General features: G+C 37.0%; 1 protein-coding gene and 1 long non-coding RNA gene across 29 annotated transcripts in view; one reads left to right on the forward strand and one right to left on the reverse strand.

Annotated features, from left to right (window-relative positions):
• LOC123327209 overlaps positions 1 to 13,352 on the reverse strand; it is a 179,176-nt gene extending 165,824 nt beyond the window's left edge. Inside the window, exon 1 of the long non-coding RNA XR_006541761.1 lies at positions 13,134 to 13,352. This is a non-coding gene — a long non-coding RNA (uncharacterized LOC123327209). The remainder of the gene's footprint in view (positions 1 to 13,133) is intronic.
• Positions 1 to 19,523, forward strand: part of LOC6737554 (RNA binding protein fox-1 homolog 2) — a 112,872-nt gene that overhangs the window by 12,394 nt on the left and 80,955 nt on the right. For all 28 annotated transcript variants that reach the window (XM_039293785.2, XM_039293790.2, XM_039293808.2 and 25 more), the window contains exon 2: positions 12,489 to 12,981. In XM_039293785.2, coding sequence (XP_039149719.1) covers positions 12,919 to 12,981 — 63 coding nt within the window. In that variant the 5' untranslated portion in view covers positions 12,489 to 12,918. The remainder of the gene's footprint in view (positions 1 to 12,488; positions 12,982 to 19,523) is intronic.

Genomic DNA, 19,523 nt, shown 5'->3' on the forward strand with positions numbered 1-19,523 from the left:
GTCCTTTGCTCCTGGCCACACGTTCAGGCCGCAACGTTTTCAATTTATTTTGTTTTCCATGTGCGGGCGTGTTGGCAGCCATTAAATATATTGGATTGTACACAAACCGAATTAAATTCGCATTTTCCTAGCCAAGAGTGCCATGAGTACAACGAAAAATTAACATAATTTACTTCACTCTTTTATGGCCTCACTGGTTAAGTCAAGAATAATTTGTTTGTCAACAAAAGGCCAAATTCAATTACAGTGCCCCAACGACAAAGCCTCTTTCGAACTTGAGCCACAAAAGCCAAGTGAACACAATGGGCTTAGAATATACACCGCCCTTCATATGTGAGTGGCCGGGAAAAATGTGGAAAACCGAGAGGAAAAATCGGTAGGTCTAGCCAGGATTTTGAAGACTAAAGGCCATAAAAGAGTGCGGGTTATGTGTGTGTGGAGCATGTAACTTTTTAATTTGATTTGCTTTTGCGCCTACTTTTTCACAGCTTTTTAATTTCTTACTTTTCTCCTTTTAATTACGCAAGGAAAAAGTTTTTCACATCTGCCACCAGGCTCACATCTGCACTCTGATAACTTGATTAAAGTTTTTTTTACTGGCACATTGATTGAAACAATTTTTAAGGAAGCGCCCCATTTTATATGTTTCAACACAAAAGAATATTGAATCATGAAACGTTAAGAGAAAAGTCTTAAAAAATATAATGTAAAGTAAAAATCTGGAAGTTTAAATGTGCTTCCTACTTTAAAGTTATTGCCTGTGACTTTGATTGATTTTTCATTGATGTGAAAATATTACATATTTTAAAATATCGAATATTCAATTGAAAAGTAATATCCACTGTGTATTGCTGCATGTCGAAAAGCAAAGTGTCAACTTCCATCCGGTTGAATGCTTTTGACGTTGGTTAAACTTAGTTTGCTGCCAATAAATCAAATTCTCAATCACATCAAGCTGAGAGCATCGAGCCAATTTTTACCATGCCACTTCCCAGCCATACGCCCACTTATCCACCCACTTATCCGCCCACTTATTCGCCCCAACATCACGCCCAGCTGAAGGCCGTTAATCAATCAAATAGAGAGATAGTGAGATGGAGAGAAGCCAAAACTCAAACCGAAATGGGGACAAACTGAGGCAAAGTCTGGATTTCACATCCACGTATGCATGTGCCAGAGTTTAAATATTTCGGTTTATGCCCGGACTTAATTGAAGTGCACTTAATTAGTACCAAAGGGGGGTCTATCTCCAAATCTCAATTCGATAGAGAAGCCTTGGTAGTGGCTTACCAGGGAAACATCTGCGCAAACATGCCGGGAAACTCAAACCCGAATGCCATCAAACGTTGCCAAGTCAGACGACTGACTTCACATTGCCAGTGGCAATAATCGCAATTTAATATTCATGTCATTCTCACAGCCAATGTATTTGGGGAAATTTCGCCACGAGCTGCAACTTTCGACGGAGCTCAAAAGAAAGTCCTGCGGACACTTCAACATGAGTACTTTTTTATACACTTTTCTGTTTCTTCCCAGGCGACAAAAAGTAAAGTCGCCAGAAATGTGGGGGCAAATTGAAGGAACTAAGGAAGCTTTGAATATCACTTGGTAACCTCAAGTGTTTGGTGTGGAATGAGATCTTAAGTCAGCTTCATTTTCCATTTAAAAAAGAAGAAAAATAGTCACATAAACTTTAAGATATTATTTTAATAGCTGTTTACTGTAGTAGTTCCTTGTGGCTTCATTTTTAAATTGCTGTTTCTTAATATTCAATTAATTTGGTTTTAGTGTGTCTCCTGTGCACCCATCATGTTATGAATGCACTGCTAGTGTTGGCTGCGATGTCATACATTCAATAAGCAAAGAACCCAATTTTCCCGAGCTCTTCCCTTCACCTAAGGCTCCCGGTTTTTCCCTTGAGTCAACATGAAGCAACCAGGCTGACACCCTTTGCTCATCTGTTATTTATCATACTGTGCCATATCCTACCGCTCCCCTTGTCCATTTTCCATCCATGGAAGCCCACAACGCTGGGTTTTCCTTCTGGCTCCTTTGACTTCCTTCCAGGCCTTTTGTGTGTTGTTCGTGGGCGTTTTGTGTAGAGAGCGAGTTGGCATTCTTTTGGCTTTACACATTTTTTTTTCGAGCACTTCCGCTCGCTTCCTTCAGCTTCATTCTCTAGTCCTTCGACTAAGGCCAGTAGTTTTGCTAGCTGATTTTCTTTCAGCGATAAGCGGGGCGGGCCATGTAGTTTTCTCCTCATGCCTCACCACTCTATTCCATATATACACGGAAACAAATTGGCTGAGAACCATTATTTGTTATGAACATACATTAGGAACCTTCTCATACATTGCTACTTAAAACATATACATCAAATTCGTTCATAAATATTTATAAAATGTATTTATAATAAAAATGCTTTTTTAAGGAAATATATTCAATATTTCCCAGCCAACAGTGCGGCTACTTAATATTTGCTTTGTGTAATTCCGACAATTTTCGCTTCTACATTGGCTGCAATTTTTTGCTTTACTTTCTCTAGCCTCTGGCTAAATTTATGACTACTGACGATTCCGTGGTCTGTGAATTAGTTTCTCCCCCTTCGAGTTTGCCCCTCTGTTTTCCGAGTTTTCCGCCCCTGGGCTTTATCAACGCATCAGCTGCTTATGCTGATTGGCGTATTAATAACAGGCCTGCTAACTGATTTTGGCGCCATATGCCCGAGAGGAATTGGGAAAATAGTTTGGCTTGATTTCATTGGTTTATCAATTCGAAGGCCGGTGCCTTTTGAATATATTATCGAAGTGAAATGGGAATATTTCCTTTTTGCTGTGCCGATAAGTTGGGCGAAATCTCAGCAGGGAATTTGCCTTCAACTCAATATTCTGTTGAAGTCTATTGTTTGCCTACTTTGTGGTAGATATTTTGAACAGCCCCAGACAAATGATTAATGATTTCTAAGAAAATTTCCCTTTGTTTGACGTACTTCCGCCTTTATACACAATTTGGCTTATTACCGTAATAGCCCTAGGGGAAAGATAAACTAGAAATGGTTTGCCCATAATGAGCAAGCATCTGGCCTTAAGTAAACATTTGCGCTGACCCCCTGAATAATTGCATAATTAATAATGAAAATTAAATGGAAATTTTTAGCCGAGATGTTGACCGTTTGTCAGTGTGAGCCATGGCAAATCTCTTTGCATAATTGAAGTCGCTCTGGAGGGTGTTCCACTTTGTGGAAGTTGGCCAAAATGTCGCATTCGTTTCCGCCGGATGCAGCGCTCCTTCAGGCCGGACTTTTTCCTCGGTCCAAGGACCAGACAGGAAGCAGTCGCACAAAAAGTTTCCAGTCATCCCGGCTTGCTAGATTTGACAGGAAAATCTCGCCCCCTTCCCCCATGGAAGCCAAATTGAAAATGTCCACTCACTTCAGGACCAACAATGGACCATAAATTTGACTAGTTTGGGTCTGAAAGTGCGGAACTTGCTTGTATTCTGATGTTTTCGTGTGTATCTGTTTTGTTCATTTAACATGAAAATCTCTTTTTACCTTGGTAAAAAGGTAGGAGCTTTTGAATTTAAATTCAAGCTTATTAAAACCTTAAATTTATGGAATAAATATAAAAATTAGAGCATTTAATAGAAACATTTAACATATTTTTTGGCAACTGTCTCGCAGGTTAAACTCAGTTTAAAGTTTTCCTCAGTTTTCCAATGCCTTTATTTTGGCGACGTGGCTTGCACAGAACTTTTGTTTAGCTTTTCCTTTACATTTTCCCACCGCAATGCTGTTATTCTCGTTGTGAATATTAGCCGCATTTCGAAATAAACTGAAACGCGAATTACCCCGAGGGAGATTTAGTTGCTTTTCTCGCCGTTGTTGCTTTGCCATTTACGACACTTCAAAGTTGCGTCAACCAGCAAAACAGGATTTTCCACCACCTCTGGGTTATCTATGTATAGTCGGGTGAAGGAAAAGTCGTTAGCCTGATGTGGCTCATTATGTGACAGGGACCCAAAAAAAAAAAGGTATATATACTGTGTACATTGGAAAACCCAGCACACCACAGCTCGTTTCCTTTTGTTCCAGATGATCCAATTAAAATTTTGCGCCTGCGGCCATCTGACATTGTCTAAAAATTTGTTGCCAAATATTGTCTCTCTTCTAGCTGGTTGTAATATAAAACCAAATCTCTGCCCACAGAAAACAATAATTTGATTTCATATCTTGCTTGTTTTGTGTTACCTCGTATTTTCAGAGATATGCAAATATTTGTTTAAATGGTAGAGAGACAAAAATTATAGTATGGTTAGACCAGAAATGGTTTTTCTTTGAATTCGCATGTTTAAAATTGCATTCTCCCCTTTCGGGAAATGTAAATAAATTTAAAGAAGGCGTTCAGGCAAAAGAAATTGTTTAACTGAGGGTGCAAGTGATGGCCAATTAAATGGGGATTACATTTACAATATTTTATTGGTTTGATAAAAAATATCTTAAATTTCACCAATCCTTCTTTTCGTTCTCTAAAGAATTCTCCAATTAGTTTGTAAAATGTCTAGCCTTTGTCGATGGGCTCAAGTTAAGTTAATTAAATTTTAAATGACAGGCAAATGTCTTTCCATTTTTAAGACTTTTAAGACTAAGATTAAGATATTGCGCCCCCACTAGAAATTTCGTTCTCCTTCTTTCAGATTCATTATGCGCTTCTCCATTTTCCTCTTGAGAGAGGAAAAAACGAAATATTCATTGCATATCCACTTAATCCGGCTAAAAAAATTTCTCCATCAGTTTTCCTCGACTCCTTCGCTCGTTTTTCTTTGCCTCTAATGATGGACTGCTTCAGCTGCAGCAAACTCAATTAAAAGGGAATTTCGAGTGGATTTTCCTACAATTATTCGTTATACGCTGCGGTTTTGCATTTCTATATCGATCGATTGCGGTTAAGAGTTTGTTGACTTGCTCGCTTAACAGCAGCAAATAATGAAAACACATTTTTTCGAACATAATCATATTCAAACTTATGCATTTGGTCGTATCAGTTGCCGGTATGTAAATGTTAAAGTTGCTTGTTATTCCCACTCATGTTTGCCAAATTGTCATCACTTATGTCCTTGTATTCTTGTATGTAAATGGATATTTGCATATTTTCAAGGATTCTAAACTCAAAAGCACGCAGACAGCTACCAAAATCCTTGCGTCTATGGCTCTACTTGTGTGCGTTGCGTTCCCAACAAAAATTTGTCACAGTGCGCACAGCTTGGACATTTTTAAGACATTTTTTACACAAAATTGTGACATGTGTTAGTCCTCTGGTCACTACGCTTTTATCCCAGAAAGTTTCCATCCTTGCTTGTCCTTTAAAGTTGTTGTTCTCCGCACTCTTGTTGTTGTTGTCCTCGGCTGTCCACCTTTTTGGGAAATGTTTGCCCAACCGCATGTTGTTTGCAGGACGATGGCTAAAAAGGTTTCTGGTGAAATATGCATGCAAGTTGCGAAGCTTCCACAAAGGCGAAATTTAAATTTTAAGGCTAACAACTGAAGGCATTTGGCTATTTTAATTAGTCGAATATTTAAGTTGGATACAATGTTTTGATTGGGATAATGATTAGAATATTCAACCAAAGCAGAATGTAACTTCACAGCTTATCGAAGTATATTTCTATAAAAAAAAACTAAAAGGAAATGATCAGCATTGAAGTGAAAATGCAAAGATAACCATTTGAATCTTTTAGAATTTGATGGATTTTAAAATACTACAAAAAAGGTAACATTCATTACTTAAACCACCCACCTTTAGCGATTTTATTCACTTTCATTACTTTCTCTAAGCTCAAACGGGTGCTAAAAAGTATGCTACACACTTTGTCAGTCCTTTGACATCCTGCACAATATAAATCACCAACCGAATGGTGCCAGTGCAACAATCCACCGAACAAAGACTAATTGCTGGCACCACCACAGCACCACCCCCTCACCCCTGACCGACGCCCACCCAATGCAGTTTTCCATCTCAATCAGGGCAACAACAAAAAAAAAAGAATACTGGGAAAATGGAAAGCCGGAAAAGCGGAATGGACCGTTAATTGTTTCAATGTCAGGCAGAAGAGCACAGCAATTAATTGAAGGTCAAGCAGTTGACATGGAAAACAACACCAGCAACAACAACTGGCCGCAGGCAGCCAAACGATTTATGCGCCAAGCGATAAACCTCAAAAACCAACAAAAATGCCAACAACAACGGCGAACCTGTAGAACAAACTACACCAATCCACCTGAGGAAATGGAAGAAAAACAAAAGTAATAAAATGTTGTTTGTACCCTTTGGAGTCAAAGTGCAACAAATATTTGAAAAAAAATTTAAAAAATTGTTATAATAATACTTTTTTTCCAAGAACTGGAGCATTATTTATAAAAAAAAAAAACAATGGAAACACTTAAAAACAATTTATACTTATACAAATGTATTTAATGAGAATAATATTAATAATTATTATGCATTTACTTTTTGTTATAACCTAATAAATAAGAATAATAATATACCATATAAATTAAAAAAAAAAGGGTATTTCGAGTCGCTTTCGAGTCGATTTTCAACTTTTTATGTTTCAATCCTGCGCAGCAATTTGTAAATGTAAACAAAGCTAACGACGAAGCAAAGCAGAGAGCGGCTGCGAGAGAGTTTCCCGTTGCGAAAAGAGAGCGGTAAAACTGTTATACGCGCTCTCAGCCTCTCGAGCAAAACTCTGGCTTTCCCACGCACTCAGTTCGCCCGCAGTGCTCGTCGGTGTGGGTAAGTGCAAGCGGAAAACTCCCACCCACTGATTCGCAAAAAATACCGCCACTCTCTCAATTATAATGGTAAGACAAACCGAAGCGATTCTCGGCTTGCCAACGCGTTTAATTTGATGCGCAAACAAATGTTTTTAATGGCCAAAGTTTGTGAACATAACAGACGAAGAAAATTCGCGCCAGCGCGCGTTTTTCCTCTGCGTAAATATTTGCGGCTAAATTAAGGAAAAAAAAAAATTCACCCAAGCCTCAGGTGCCAAGCATTCGGCATGGAAATTGCTTTAGTTTTTGTCTATTTTCTCAGTTTGCTCCACATTGCCAAATTAAAATACTCCCGCCAGGATAATCTAATTTTTTTTTCGATCGCTTTTCCTCGTTTGCTTTTTCGATTTCCTCGTTTTGTGCCACAGATAAACAAGCGGAAAAAATCCGAAAAACAAACCTCGCACAGAACCAATCAGCTGCAATTCCCATGGGTGGTATGGAATACCTCCCCCTAATCAAGAAACGGAAAAATCAAACCAAGAACAATGTTGAAGCTCGGAAAATGTGCAGCATCAGCTGTGTTAAAATAAAAGATTCATTTCGTTTATAGCCAAATGTGATCCAAACAAAAGGAATTGGCAAAATGTCACAAGTTTTTATTGGAAATATTTTTCAAGAAATTGCCTAAGATGGAAATTCGATTGGTATGAGTACAGATAGTTTTGTATATGAACTCTGATATATTTTAATTCTTTAGAATATATCTCCACCCTGTGATGTTAAGATACAATATTATGATGTACGGATTCTTCACTTAATAAATAATAAAAAATAAATAAAAACAAGTAATACAAGCACCACAATTCAAATAAACAATCATGCAATCGTGAAAAAAAAATTCCAGTCATAAAATGTCAACCAATTTATTCAATTTCCATATTAAATTTTCCCTTTCCCCCATTCAATTTGCCACATCCCACATGAACACACAATTTCCCGCATTAAATCACTCATAAAAATGCTGTAGAAAGGCCCCAAAAAGCGAGCTACTATTTTTCACTTCAATGCCAAAGGTTGGGCAAACATTAAATAACGTAGAGCGTGCAGCGATTTCTCAGCATCAGAGGGCAGAGTTTTCCCACAGTGAGTAAAGCTGCTCCATTGGGGTGGCCCACTTTCTTGTCAAATGGCGCAGCGGGTTCACCCTAAGCACGCGTGTTAGCCAACTTTCCTTGAATTTTTCCCCAGCTTCGTCGTGGCGTTCAAACAATTCTGTTGCTTAAATTTACGAGCACCGCAGTCGCCATATTAAAAAGCATAAAACAAGACACCAAAGAAAAATAAAAACGCAGCGTGCAAACTTGTTGCCAAAAATTCTATGAACAACGTACAGTGGAGATTAGATCTTTAGACGAAATTAGTTATCTTAAACAATAAATATTAAATAAATACTAAAAACTTGCGCAGTTTTTGTAAAATTCCAGGATAACATTATAATTGCATATAATTCAAAACCAGCTGTTTACTTTTTACGCATCATTAAATTTACGCATTTTAATTAGCTACAAATTAGAATAAATATTCATGACACATTGGATTATTTCATTAAAAAAATGTTGATTTATGTCGCTAGTCGTAATTTGTTTGTTTTTTTTACAATGTTTGAATGCAATTTAAAATGCAAGCATTTAAAAAAGCGAAATTAATTGTAGTACACTAATGCCATTCGAAATAAATTGCGCCAGAGCTAGCAAATCATTTTTAATTAATTTATTAAATTGATAATTTATCCTTGTCGACGAGAAAATACCGTAATCGGTTTAAGGACCAAGAAGTTGGAGTTCTTATCCTTAAAGTCACGTTGCATGCAATGAGTGGGCGAAATTTATGGAAATATTTTACGCGTGACAGCGAAACGTTTTGTTTTGTTTTTGCTCGATGCGTTGCCTTGGGTTATTCGCTCGAGAGTTTTCCGCGCAGAACAAACAGAGGAAAGCGAAATGGAACACAGTGCTGAACAAACAAAACAAGCAGCACAATGCAAACAACGAAAGTTTTTCTTCATGCGCATAAAGTAAAAATACAACAAAAGTGCCAAAAGAAAACGCAGCGAAACAAACAAACAAACAAACAAATAAATAAAGCCACCCAGACGAAGGCAGCACGAGTCAAAAGTTCATCATAAAAGCAAAAATGTACTTGCAACTTTGCCACCGATGGCGAAATCCTTCAAAGTTGCCACGTTCTGTTTGCTGCCAAACCAATGAAATGAATTTCTGGGCCATTTAGGGCTTCGACCACCAAAGTTCATGGGGTTACGACTCAATGATGAATTTAAATTGAACAATATGGGCGACCAAAAGGAAGTATTCAAGGATAAAAATAATAAAGGGAAGCTTTAAAATTTAGGGAATATCAAAAAATGATATATATGATTTTTTCCAAGTGCCATTCCATATTTTGCTAGCTGCAGTTCAAAATTCAATATTTATTCATTAAAAATATAAAAAAAACAGCAATGAAAATGTTTAAATGCAATCTAGGTACCTTCCAAATTCCCTGGCCAGCAATTTCAGTTTGGATCTCAGTGCGATAAGCAAACCATGACTGTACGACATCATCCGCAACAACTTCAATTTGTTAAATCCATGCAAATCACATTCACTTTCCCTCCCACCGATGAAAAACACATGTGGAAAACTCGTGCGCTGAGCTTGTCGAGCAGGAAAATAAAGGAAAAGTCGGGCTGGAAGTCGACTACTAACCGAATGCAGCGAGCATAACTTTGTCTGCTTCGAATGGCCATTAGAAGTGCATTTCCATTCACGGCTCGGAAAAAGAGTGAAAATGGCCGGGTGTGTGAAAAATCCTAGTCCATCGCAATGGCTATTGAAAACGACTGATGGCAACTTTTACTGTTGCATTGCCTGGCTGCTACTTCGGTGGTGGCCTTTTTCCATACCCCTTTTTTTTCATTTTTCCCCTGGCGTTTTTCCTGCACATCCTGTTAAACGAATGCCCTTTTCATTCATTTATGTATAGACACACACACACATCGAGTTAACTGCATTTTACATTTGCTAACAACATTGCTACCTCATATCCTCCCAGAACTTTCTTGCCCCACTCCCCGCACGCTCCTTGGGTGAAATGGTAAACGGAAATTGTGCATATTTCACTTACCATCAACGCTGAAATGGCAAATGGCGCACTCGAGTTGTCAGCGGTTGCTGGCGGAAAAGCGGGGAAAATCAAGGAAAGCGAAGGAATCCCAGGAATCCAGCTGCGTCGAACAAATCAATCAAATCGAAGTTTAAATACCCTTAATATCAACTATTCAAATTTTCAAATTTTTCTTTTAAGAGGGTGTATATCTAAGATGTCTACCAAAATTTATACTAAAAGTATCTTTTGGGTAAACAACCTTTTATATGATTCGACTATATGGTAAATAAAAACAAAATATATTCGAAAAAGAATATTATTTAAAAAAAAAAGTAATTTATGAGGGATTCATATCAATTAGAATTTAATCAGCTATGCATTTAAAGCTTTCTGATAATTTGTAAATACAGCATAATTTATTATTTAATTTTAAGTTATTTTCCATATTTAAGTTCTAAAATAGCTGAAAATTCCCGCATACCCTAGCGGAAAAGGTGGAAAAATGAAAGTGCAAAAGCTGACTGCAAATATTTGTGAAATCAAATGGCAGCCGGGGGTCTCAATCGCATTGAATGTGTGTAGGTGTGTGCGTGAGAGTGTGTGGAAGTTTTTGTGTGTGTGTGTGTGTGGGGGGATGTCCTGGGCTTATAAAATGTTAACTGTAAATAAATTATTAGCCAACTGGCGCTTCGATGGGAGGAAGTGCTGGGAAAAGGCTGGCGATAATGGGAAGGGTGTTGGCAGCTGCTTCCGCCAGCGCCTCGGTACAGTGAAGCCCGTGTACGTGTGCCTGTTTGCGCTGAATGTTTGCCAACAAGCAGCGTGTAACGAGACAATTACCACCGGGATTGCATTGCCTTCCATTTCTCCCCGGGGGTTCAAGTCAGATGCAACTTTGAATAGCTTTACACACTAGCACACATTCACAATCGCAAATGTGTGCCAACAGACGCATACAGTGATCACTCAGTAGAAGGGTTCAATAAAAAACAGAAGTAGAAGGGGCAATAAAAAGTATTAATTGCTAAGGATAATGTTTCTATTGATTTAACTAGGAATTAATATGTATGAAGATTTGAAGATAAAGATTGAGATTTTTACAAAGTGTTGTTTATGATCTAGGCTCCACTGTACTGTACACACATTGATAAGCAAAAACTAAAGCGCATACTGCAGCTGCCAATGCTTGTGCTTCTTCTTCTCCAGCGCCAGTGTGGGCGGCTAGAGGCCCAAAAGGGCGTGGCACCCGGGCGTTTTGTCTGCGTAGACAACGTGTTAAGCTTCAGTGGTTCGCCACTGCAAATGGGACACATTAGCAATGTAGCATGCTTGGGTGTGGGAAAATGAGCGGGCGGGTGGCGGTGTGCGCAGGAAAAACTAGCTGAGGAGGTGGAAAAGCGGCGAAGTGTGTGGGCTGATGAACCACCCACCGTGTGCCAAATGTGTCAGCAGCAGTTTTGGAGGCGCATAGTTAGCAATCTCCTACTATGAACATTAATAGATAATATATCATACATAACACACTTTTCAAATTAAATTTTGAATCTTATTTGAAATAAGATTTTTGAAAGTTAAAAAAATTAATGTTCATAGACTCCCCATATATTTTAAATATTATTTATCGGAAAGATAAATAAACTTTTTCATATATATACTTTTAAAATTAATATTAGATGGCAGATATTAAGAATAGTGAAAGTGCTGATCAAAAATAGTTTTTAAAGTTCATACTTAGCCAACCCTTTCGCAACTTTCAAAACACCCATTGTAAGAGTATAAAGTGCTTTTCTAAATTGCTTAATTTTTTAGCTTTGTGAAATGCTCCAATTTCATTTTGAGTCCTCTTTCTGTTCGTTGCAGCAAATGAATTTTTATGACAGGTGTTTTTATTTAAACAAAAGATAACTGATATGTTTGAATTTAAACAAAGTGAACAGCGAAAACAGAAAATGAAATAAGTCATAAAAATATTGAGAAAATTAGCAGCATGCGCTTTTTAAAATGAAAAAAAACGTTAAGAAATGTTTGCCTTTTTGTGGCTCGCATTTATGGTTTTTCAATTTAATAAAAGAATCTTAAAGAAGAGTAAAGTATTCTTATGTTTCAAGCGTTTCCTATGAATAAACTTAGCTGTCTACTTTTCCCGACTTTACATACTGCAGAAACCTGATTTTTGTTGTCCTCTTGCTGTTGCTTTGTGTCCTTCACCCATTTTTCTGTATTTTCCGGGCAATCTCATTTATCAGGTGGAAAAATCTAAAAGTATCTGCCAATCAAGCGAATTTCCGTAGAACCAATTCCTGTCAAGTTGTTTGAAAATTAATTACCTGCCTAGTTTGAAAATTTACAAAAGTGAACAATAGGTATTATAAATACTTATCTAATCTTGGGAAACTGGAGAAACACCTGTGCAGTAATGATAAATACCTAAAAGATAGCTAAATGTTTGAAGCGATGTAACAAATTGACCAGAAAATGTAGCAATCAACAAATAAAGAATATATTTTCAAATAATACCCATTTCTTGTTGTCTTTTCTTTTCCAGGAACTCAAACATAAACAAGAAATGAGGACGAATCAAAATCCCTTAATAAAGTGCTAGAATCCAGAGGTCAGCCCCGCCCACTCTATAAACGCCCACCCGGGATTTACCGCTAGGAAAATCACGTCGGCATTTCGTAGTGGCAACACGTCCCTCAGACCACAAAAAAAAAAGAAGAACAGCAAGAACACAAAGAAAAGCCACAAAAATAACTGTACTTCCTAACGGAAAAAATCTCGGCAAACCCCGGAGTGAATTCAATTAGGTGCTAAAATAGGCGAATGCCTCTAAAAACGAACTGACAAATGTCAAGTCACAAATAATACAATAAAGTGACGATTGTGTATTGATATATACGTGATAAAAATAGAGAGCAACTAAAGTTACTCCAGGAAAATAATACACTTTCAAAATTAAAACGCAATTACAACAAATGTCTGCGTCGGCAGTTGAAGTAACTGGAAATGTTCCCCCAGTGGAATTTCATATGAGAGAGGTAAGATTTTATTAACTAATTATCAATATTAACGGTACTCTGAGAAGTGACGATGTTAGTGCATTATCTACCTTCTCTTTTGTCTATATTATATAAAGCGACTGAATTTCGCCAATAATACAAGTATTTGGTAAATAATACTAAAAACTTACCATCTTGCGCTTCATTTTAAGGAATTGATGTGACAAACATTAACATATATTACACACTTATTGCAAATAAATAGCACTTCGCTCTTATGCATTCCATTGCATACTTTCATATTTTATAAAACACACATTCACACAAACACTTCCACATGAAAAAAAACAAACACTTCCCGGTACCGATCGCGAATTACGGTAAATAAACTAAGAATAAATTAAAGATGCAAAGTGGTCTTTAAACTTATTAAACGCGTCGTGCAGGTAGAACGATTTTTTCAAACTGAAACTTTTTCGGATTACGCTTCGTTTTTTGCCTTCGCCATTCCAGCAGCCAAAATGTAAGGACAATTACAGTTAGTTTTTCGCTCTTTCTCATTTACACTTGAATTTTGCAGACAACTTGGCGCTCTTTTGTGCATCAGTTACTTTGCTAGTGCTGAACATGCCGCCATTTTATAGCTAAAAGCTTGGACAGGTTTCTGGATATATTTTCCATATGAAGATAATATACGATATTTAGAATCAAAAAAGCTTTATTTTTATTAGTATTAAGCTAAAAACAATCAAAAATATTAATTCCGTTGTTATATATTAGTAAAATTCATAAAATACCAATTCTATTAACAATAAGATTTCCAGCTAAATATATAAATTGCCATCACTGATGCGCACGTGTACCGATTTATGCGGTTGTTGCGTAGGAGAGAGCAACTCTGCTCTCGATCATTTGACTCGCTCCCTCGCACACAATTGGCAGTTATCACGCTTTACCATTGATCCTCTGCTGCTGCCTCTGCCGGCCGAACTCCATTTTGCTTTTTACATTTTCCTTTTACCCAATTTAGTTGGTTTTGAATTCTAGACGCGTCGTGACAGTTTATTTTAATCGCTTTTATTCGCTTACTTATGGATTTATTTAATTTGTTTTTTTTTTTGTTTATCTGTGGTGATTTTATTACAGTTATTATTTTGCGTGTAAATCAGTGAAAGTTTAAAGTGGTTAAAATATATAAAAATGGATGAAGAAGATTGGCCTGTCGAATTTGAAACTCAATGCGGCGCCATTATTGGAATTTCCATAACAGGCAATTGGGGCATTTTTTATCGTTGCTGCCAATTAAACGGTGAATTAAACGATGAGTGGATCAATCTAAATGAGGATATTTGGGTTCGTTTTATTTAATTTTGCCTATTTGTTATTATTTCCTTATAAATCACTTAATTCTTTTTTTTTAATCATGAGTAATCTTCATTAAAAGTAGATATAAACAAAGAAACTTAAAATATCAACATTAATATGTTCATTTTTGTTTAAATTTTGTTGATTTTTTGATTGAATTTGTTGTTATTTAAATTCGCCTCGCTTTTTCAAATTCGCCTCGCTTTTCCGAATTCGCATTAGCGAAAGCTCTGTGGCTTTTGCTAGTTCATCTTTTATTCACCATGTGCTTTGCATTTAAGTTTCTCAGTTAGCTCGCGCAGGTGGCGCCAGCCAAAGGACGAAAGTTTCGATGGGCAGCATTGTAACTGTTAGTAAAACAGTGCTGTCAGAGTTCTGTAAAAAGCTTTTACGGCGGAAAACAGGAAAATGGTTTTAAAAGCTATAAATAAGAATTATAGTTGAATATTTAAACTTTTGCATAAGTAGCTTAAATTAAAAATAATCGGTAACGAAATGGACAAAACTATAAACTTAAAGTGCTTACGTTGCTACATACAACATTCAACTTTTAAAAATAATAAATATAACAAAAATTTAATAATTTATTTTGAATATTCCCTTGTTTTCATATTAATTTCTGATTAAATTTCAACTAAAATTTATACGTTTGTTATAAACTTATTTTGGCATTTTTCTGCATTTCTTTCGTTTTTTTTTGTGCTTTCTTTTACTTGAAATACAATTTTCAAGAATTAAATTTCCCATAAAGTCGCGGAAAATGCCGAGTATTGGTGCACTTTTAGCGCCTAAACTCCAGCTGTCCTAAAGTCGAAACCCGATCGCAGCTAATTTGGTTAGTGGCAGTTGGCAATTCACTCAGACAGTCGTCCTTTTCACCGTTCCACGGACTAGGCCAACTTTTATTGACTTCCGCCGCAGTTCGCAGCCATCGCAAAGTGCAAACTTCTGTTGGCTCCCAGGACCTCTTGTCACGCCCCCTCGCGCCCGCTACCCCCAATCCCCCCACCACCCCTCTCCGCCGCCTTTTGGCCAACTACTGTGGATGGCTAACACAATCACAAACAGATGGGCGGATGAGGAGGGGGGCGGGGCGAAAAAGGAGTAGCAGACAGCGGCTGGCCAAAAGCAAACATCGAAAATCAACATAAGCCACCGCTACCACCAACAGCAACAACAACAGAAAGAGCCACTAAAATCACACATCCACACTGAGCAAAATATTGTTTACCCTTACAAACAGAAACAAAATCAAAAAGAAAATCTTTTTTAAAATTAAGGCAAGGTCAATTTTCAAGGAATTTATTTTACCTTTGCTACTTATATTTATTTAAAAATGAATTTCTAAAGTTACTAGTTATTTTTAATACTTTTTGTTAAACCTCGAGGTTTTTTTCTTGCTTTTTTCATAGCTTATATAAGCTTGTTATATGCAGTATCATTTCTCTCAGTGCAGCCACACTCGTTCTTTTGCACTCACTCACGAAATGGAATTTTCGGCGCTGCAAAATGAAAAAGTGCATTCGTTTGCCATTAATGGGCCAACTTTTGAGCTAATGCCGCCAACTGAAACTGCAACAAAACACTCGACACACAAAAAACAAATAGAAAAAAAGAACACCAACATTTGGTGTCTAATTGGATAAGCAGACCCACCAACGACAACAACTAGTTTCCAAAGCCCAACAACACAGAGATTCCCAAATTTGTTGGCTGTGTGCAAATTCAATTAGCTTCAGCTGCATTTCACACTTTTTTACTAAACACGAGGGCATTTTTTTAATAAAAAAAGGAAATTGATTATGCAGTTTACGAATGAAGACTTTTTGTGTTTTACAAACTATTTCGCTTTTGATCAGTAATAATAAGTAGCATGAGATTATGTTAGTTAGATCGTAAAGCTGTTAGAATATATTGAAGAAAATATTAGGAAAAATTAGAAATTATGCTATAATTACTATAATATTTATATTTAAAGTAATAATACTAAATTCAGGATTTTAACAAAGTATAATTTGCTAAATAAGTATTTATATGTATCATTTGTTTTTAAAACACCATAATCAGTTATGTTAAGTTTATTTTATTAAAACAAAGTAGCCCTTTTATAATTTATGAAGTTATATATATGAAGTTTTTCCTGCAGCAAAATAAACTAAATTTTAAGTGTCAAATAGAGAAATGCATTTTTGGCGACCATTCTGCCTTTGAGTCATCTCTGCAATGGACTTCGTTTTTGGCCACTTTTGGGCAACTGGCCAAGATGTCAATTTCAATTCGCTCATCACGTTTTTACTTCGTGTTGGCCTCACTTTTTTGCCGTGTGTGCTGTTACTGATTTTAAAATCAAACTGACAGTCTGCCATTTGTTTCTGTATAAAATACTGCGGAAATTATCATAGCAAAAAGGGGATATATATATATATATATATATATACTTAAAAGCAGGGGTTTTGGGCCAAATAGAGAGATTTCTCGTAGCAAATTGTGAGAAAACGTATAGTTCATTTTATTTTTTCGTGCTTCTGGCTTGCAGCAAAAGGCAATCAAGATTTACTTGGTGGTGGGAAAAAGAAACGAGAAAAATGACGGTGGAAAATTGGGTGGAAAAGTGGGCGAGGAACGATACACAGCCTCCGAAATGGAGGCAGACATGCATGGCGGCATTTCCGGTTGCTTGGCACCATTAGTGCAACTGCCACGCCCCCTTACGAAACGCCCTTCCTCTGCGATTTTATTTTCTTTTTTTTCTATTTTTTGTTTGGCTTTCTGTTGAGATAAGCAGTTTGGCCATTTGTCCGTGCAAGTTTTTCGAAAAGCATTCCCTTTTAGAAGTAAAAACTTGTTTTTTCGCCAAAAATACAAGAGCAGAAATGGGCGGAAGTGTGGGATGGTGGGCATTTGACATGTGTTTGCTGCAGCAACCCATTTTTTCGCCCTTGTGGCTAAAAAGAACTTGGCAGCAAGTTTCTCGGCGTCTCTCTAAGCCAAGAAAAGTATATTCATTATTTTGTTTTCATTTTCTGCGGCTGCCCGAGAGCGAAGCTTGCAATTGAATTTTATTGTATCTCCTTGGAATTTAGTCAAAAATAATACGGCTCTTTCAAATAGATTTTTATGTCTGCGAGTGCCAAAAAGAAAAAAGGAAGTGGGTAGCTGATGAAAATAAAGTGGAAAATCCATTAAGGGAGGCCTCTTAGTGGCTGCAGTTTTTATGCTTTTCTTCTTTTATTTTAGCTACCCAATCGAATGGATAAAACTCAGCGTATTTATTTTTATAGCTTTTACCTGCGGAGTGTGTAGATAGTTGAAGGCACCCGCATTTTCCCCACTTGTATATAATTTCTAGGATAAAAGTTTAACTTAAACATTATCTGCCCGACTGAAATCAAGAAATATTACGCAAATCAGCAACGAGGCAAAGCCAACAGAGACCGCAGCTTAGTGCACACACATAAAGCAAACCAAATGAATGGAAATGGGCGAAAGGATGTGGGGCGTCCACCAGCAGATGCAAAGGAATAAACCCAAACCAGGACCTGCGAAAGGCTTTTATCATTCTTCAATTTCATGCATTACATTTTGGGCTCGAAACTGTGCAGAAAAAAGTGCAAATATCTACAGATCATTTTAATTTAATCAGTTTAAACATATTTGCTTGTGAAAGTTAAAAAGTTAAAAAAAAAATTCTGTTATTAATATTTAAGTTCGCATATTTCTAACAAAAGTATCTGAAAGATATATGGATTTCTAAAAAAAAATACACTAGAAACATATTTATCTGTAAATTCGCCATAAATCTTTATTTCTACTTAAGCCTGATTTGTTTAGTTTGGAATTTTTTTGTAGTGTACCCCCTGCTCCATTTCAGCCCCCCTTTCCCCCCTAATTCCCCGCCCCATCACATGTCTGAGTTGCTCTTTGCTAATGGCCTGATGACGCGTCATCGTCGTCCCATGGGCGGTCCTTCTGTCTGCGAGTCGCTCGCAAATTATAATTGAGTGCATGGCGAGCGCATTGAACTGTGGGCCTGTGTGCCCCATCGCTCCACGAATCCCCAACTAAATGCAGTGGGGCAGCTGCATCGTATGCTGCAAACAAAATACCCATTGTTTAGGAATTGAAGAACACAAACTACTTGTGGTCAAACTTAAAACGAAGGTTAAAAGTGAAAAGGCAGAAAAAAAGAGTTATAAAATCTATATTCTTATACATTTGGAAACTTTTTAAATGCGGAAACTTATAAATAAATATTAAATTTGTATATTTATTTTAAAATTTTAGCAAGAAATACCAATAGAAACATTTTAACCTCTGTTTAATTACCATCTCAGCCATGTAAAAATTGCTATTGCTTTTTAAACAAAAAAGGTAATACAGGTACTCCACTAGCCACCACATACACCTGCTAGTTTTCCCATTTTCCTGTGGTGAAAAGCCAAGGAGCCATGGGAATGCCGCCGGTTAAAGATTTTAACCACTCCGAATGGAGAAACTGCTTCTGTTTCTTTTTCCAGTTTTTATTTTTTTTTTTTTTTGCTCTTGCCACTTGAGACGCACAGGTCTCGCTGCCATTTGGGGCCATAAATTCGAGCGCCACATTTCGCCATTTTAATGAATGGTTTTTTTAATGCAATGGTTTTTTGGCTCGTTAGGAAAAGAAGAGCGAGCGGAAGCAGCAACATTCTGGCTGCTTTAATTTATTGACTAATTTAGGAGGCTGGCGCGAGCAGTAATAGATACTTTTAGCCGCTGCTAAATGGGCAAACGGCTCTTGGCTTTTGGCTTTTTAATTAGACGCCATCGCTGCTTTTTTGGCAACGGAATTTCTATTTAATTAATGCAGATTTGATGGCGGCACTCAAGGTCGCGCGCCCTGATAAATAACCTCATAAAATCGCAATTAATTGGAGCGAAGAGAAAATCTCACCCGAGGCTTTTCAATTTGCGCTACAAGTGAACACATGTGTTTATGGCCGCCCCCGGAAAACCAAAATAACCCTTTTTCAGACCAACGCCAACTCAACCCCCATTGGAGCCATTAACTTCTCTGCTTAACACAACAGACTTCACTTTGAAAGTTTGAAAGACATTGCTAAAAATATAATCAAAAAATTGGAAATTTAAATTTAAAATTTTAAAAGAAGAAATAGTAATTGAAAAACTTTACCCATTCAACTAAAATTAATAAAATAAACTAAGCAAATATTTATGCA

Source organism: Drosophila simulans, chromosome 3L, assembly GCF_016746395.2.
Source record: "Drosophila simulans strain w501 chromosome 3L, Prin_Dsim_3.1, whole genome shotgun sequence".
Taxonomy (NCBI): domain Eukaryota; kingdom Metazoa; phylum Arthropoda; class Insecta; order Diptera; family Drosophilidae; genus Drosophila; species Drosophila simulans.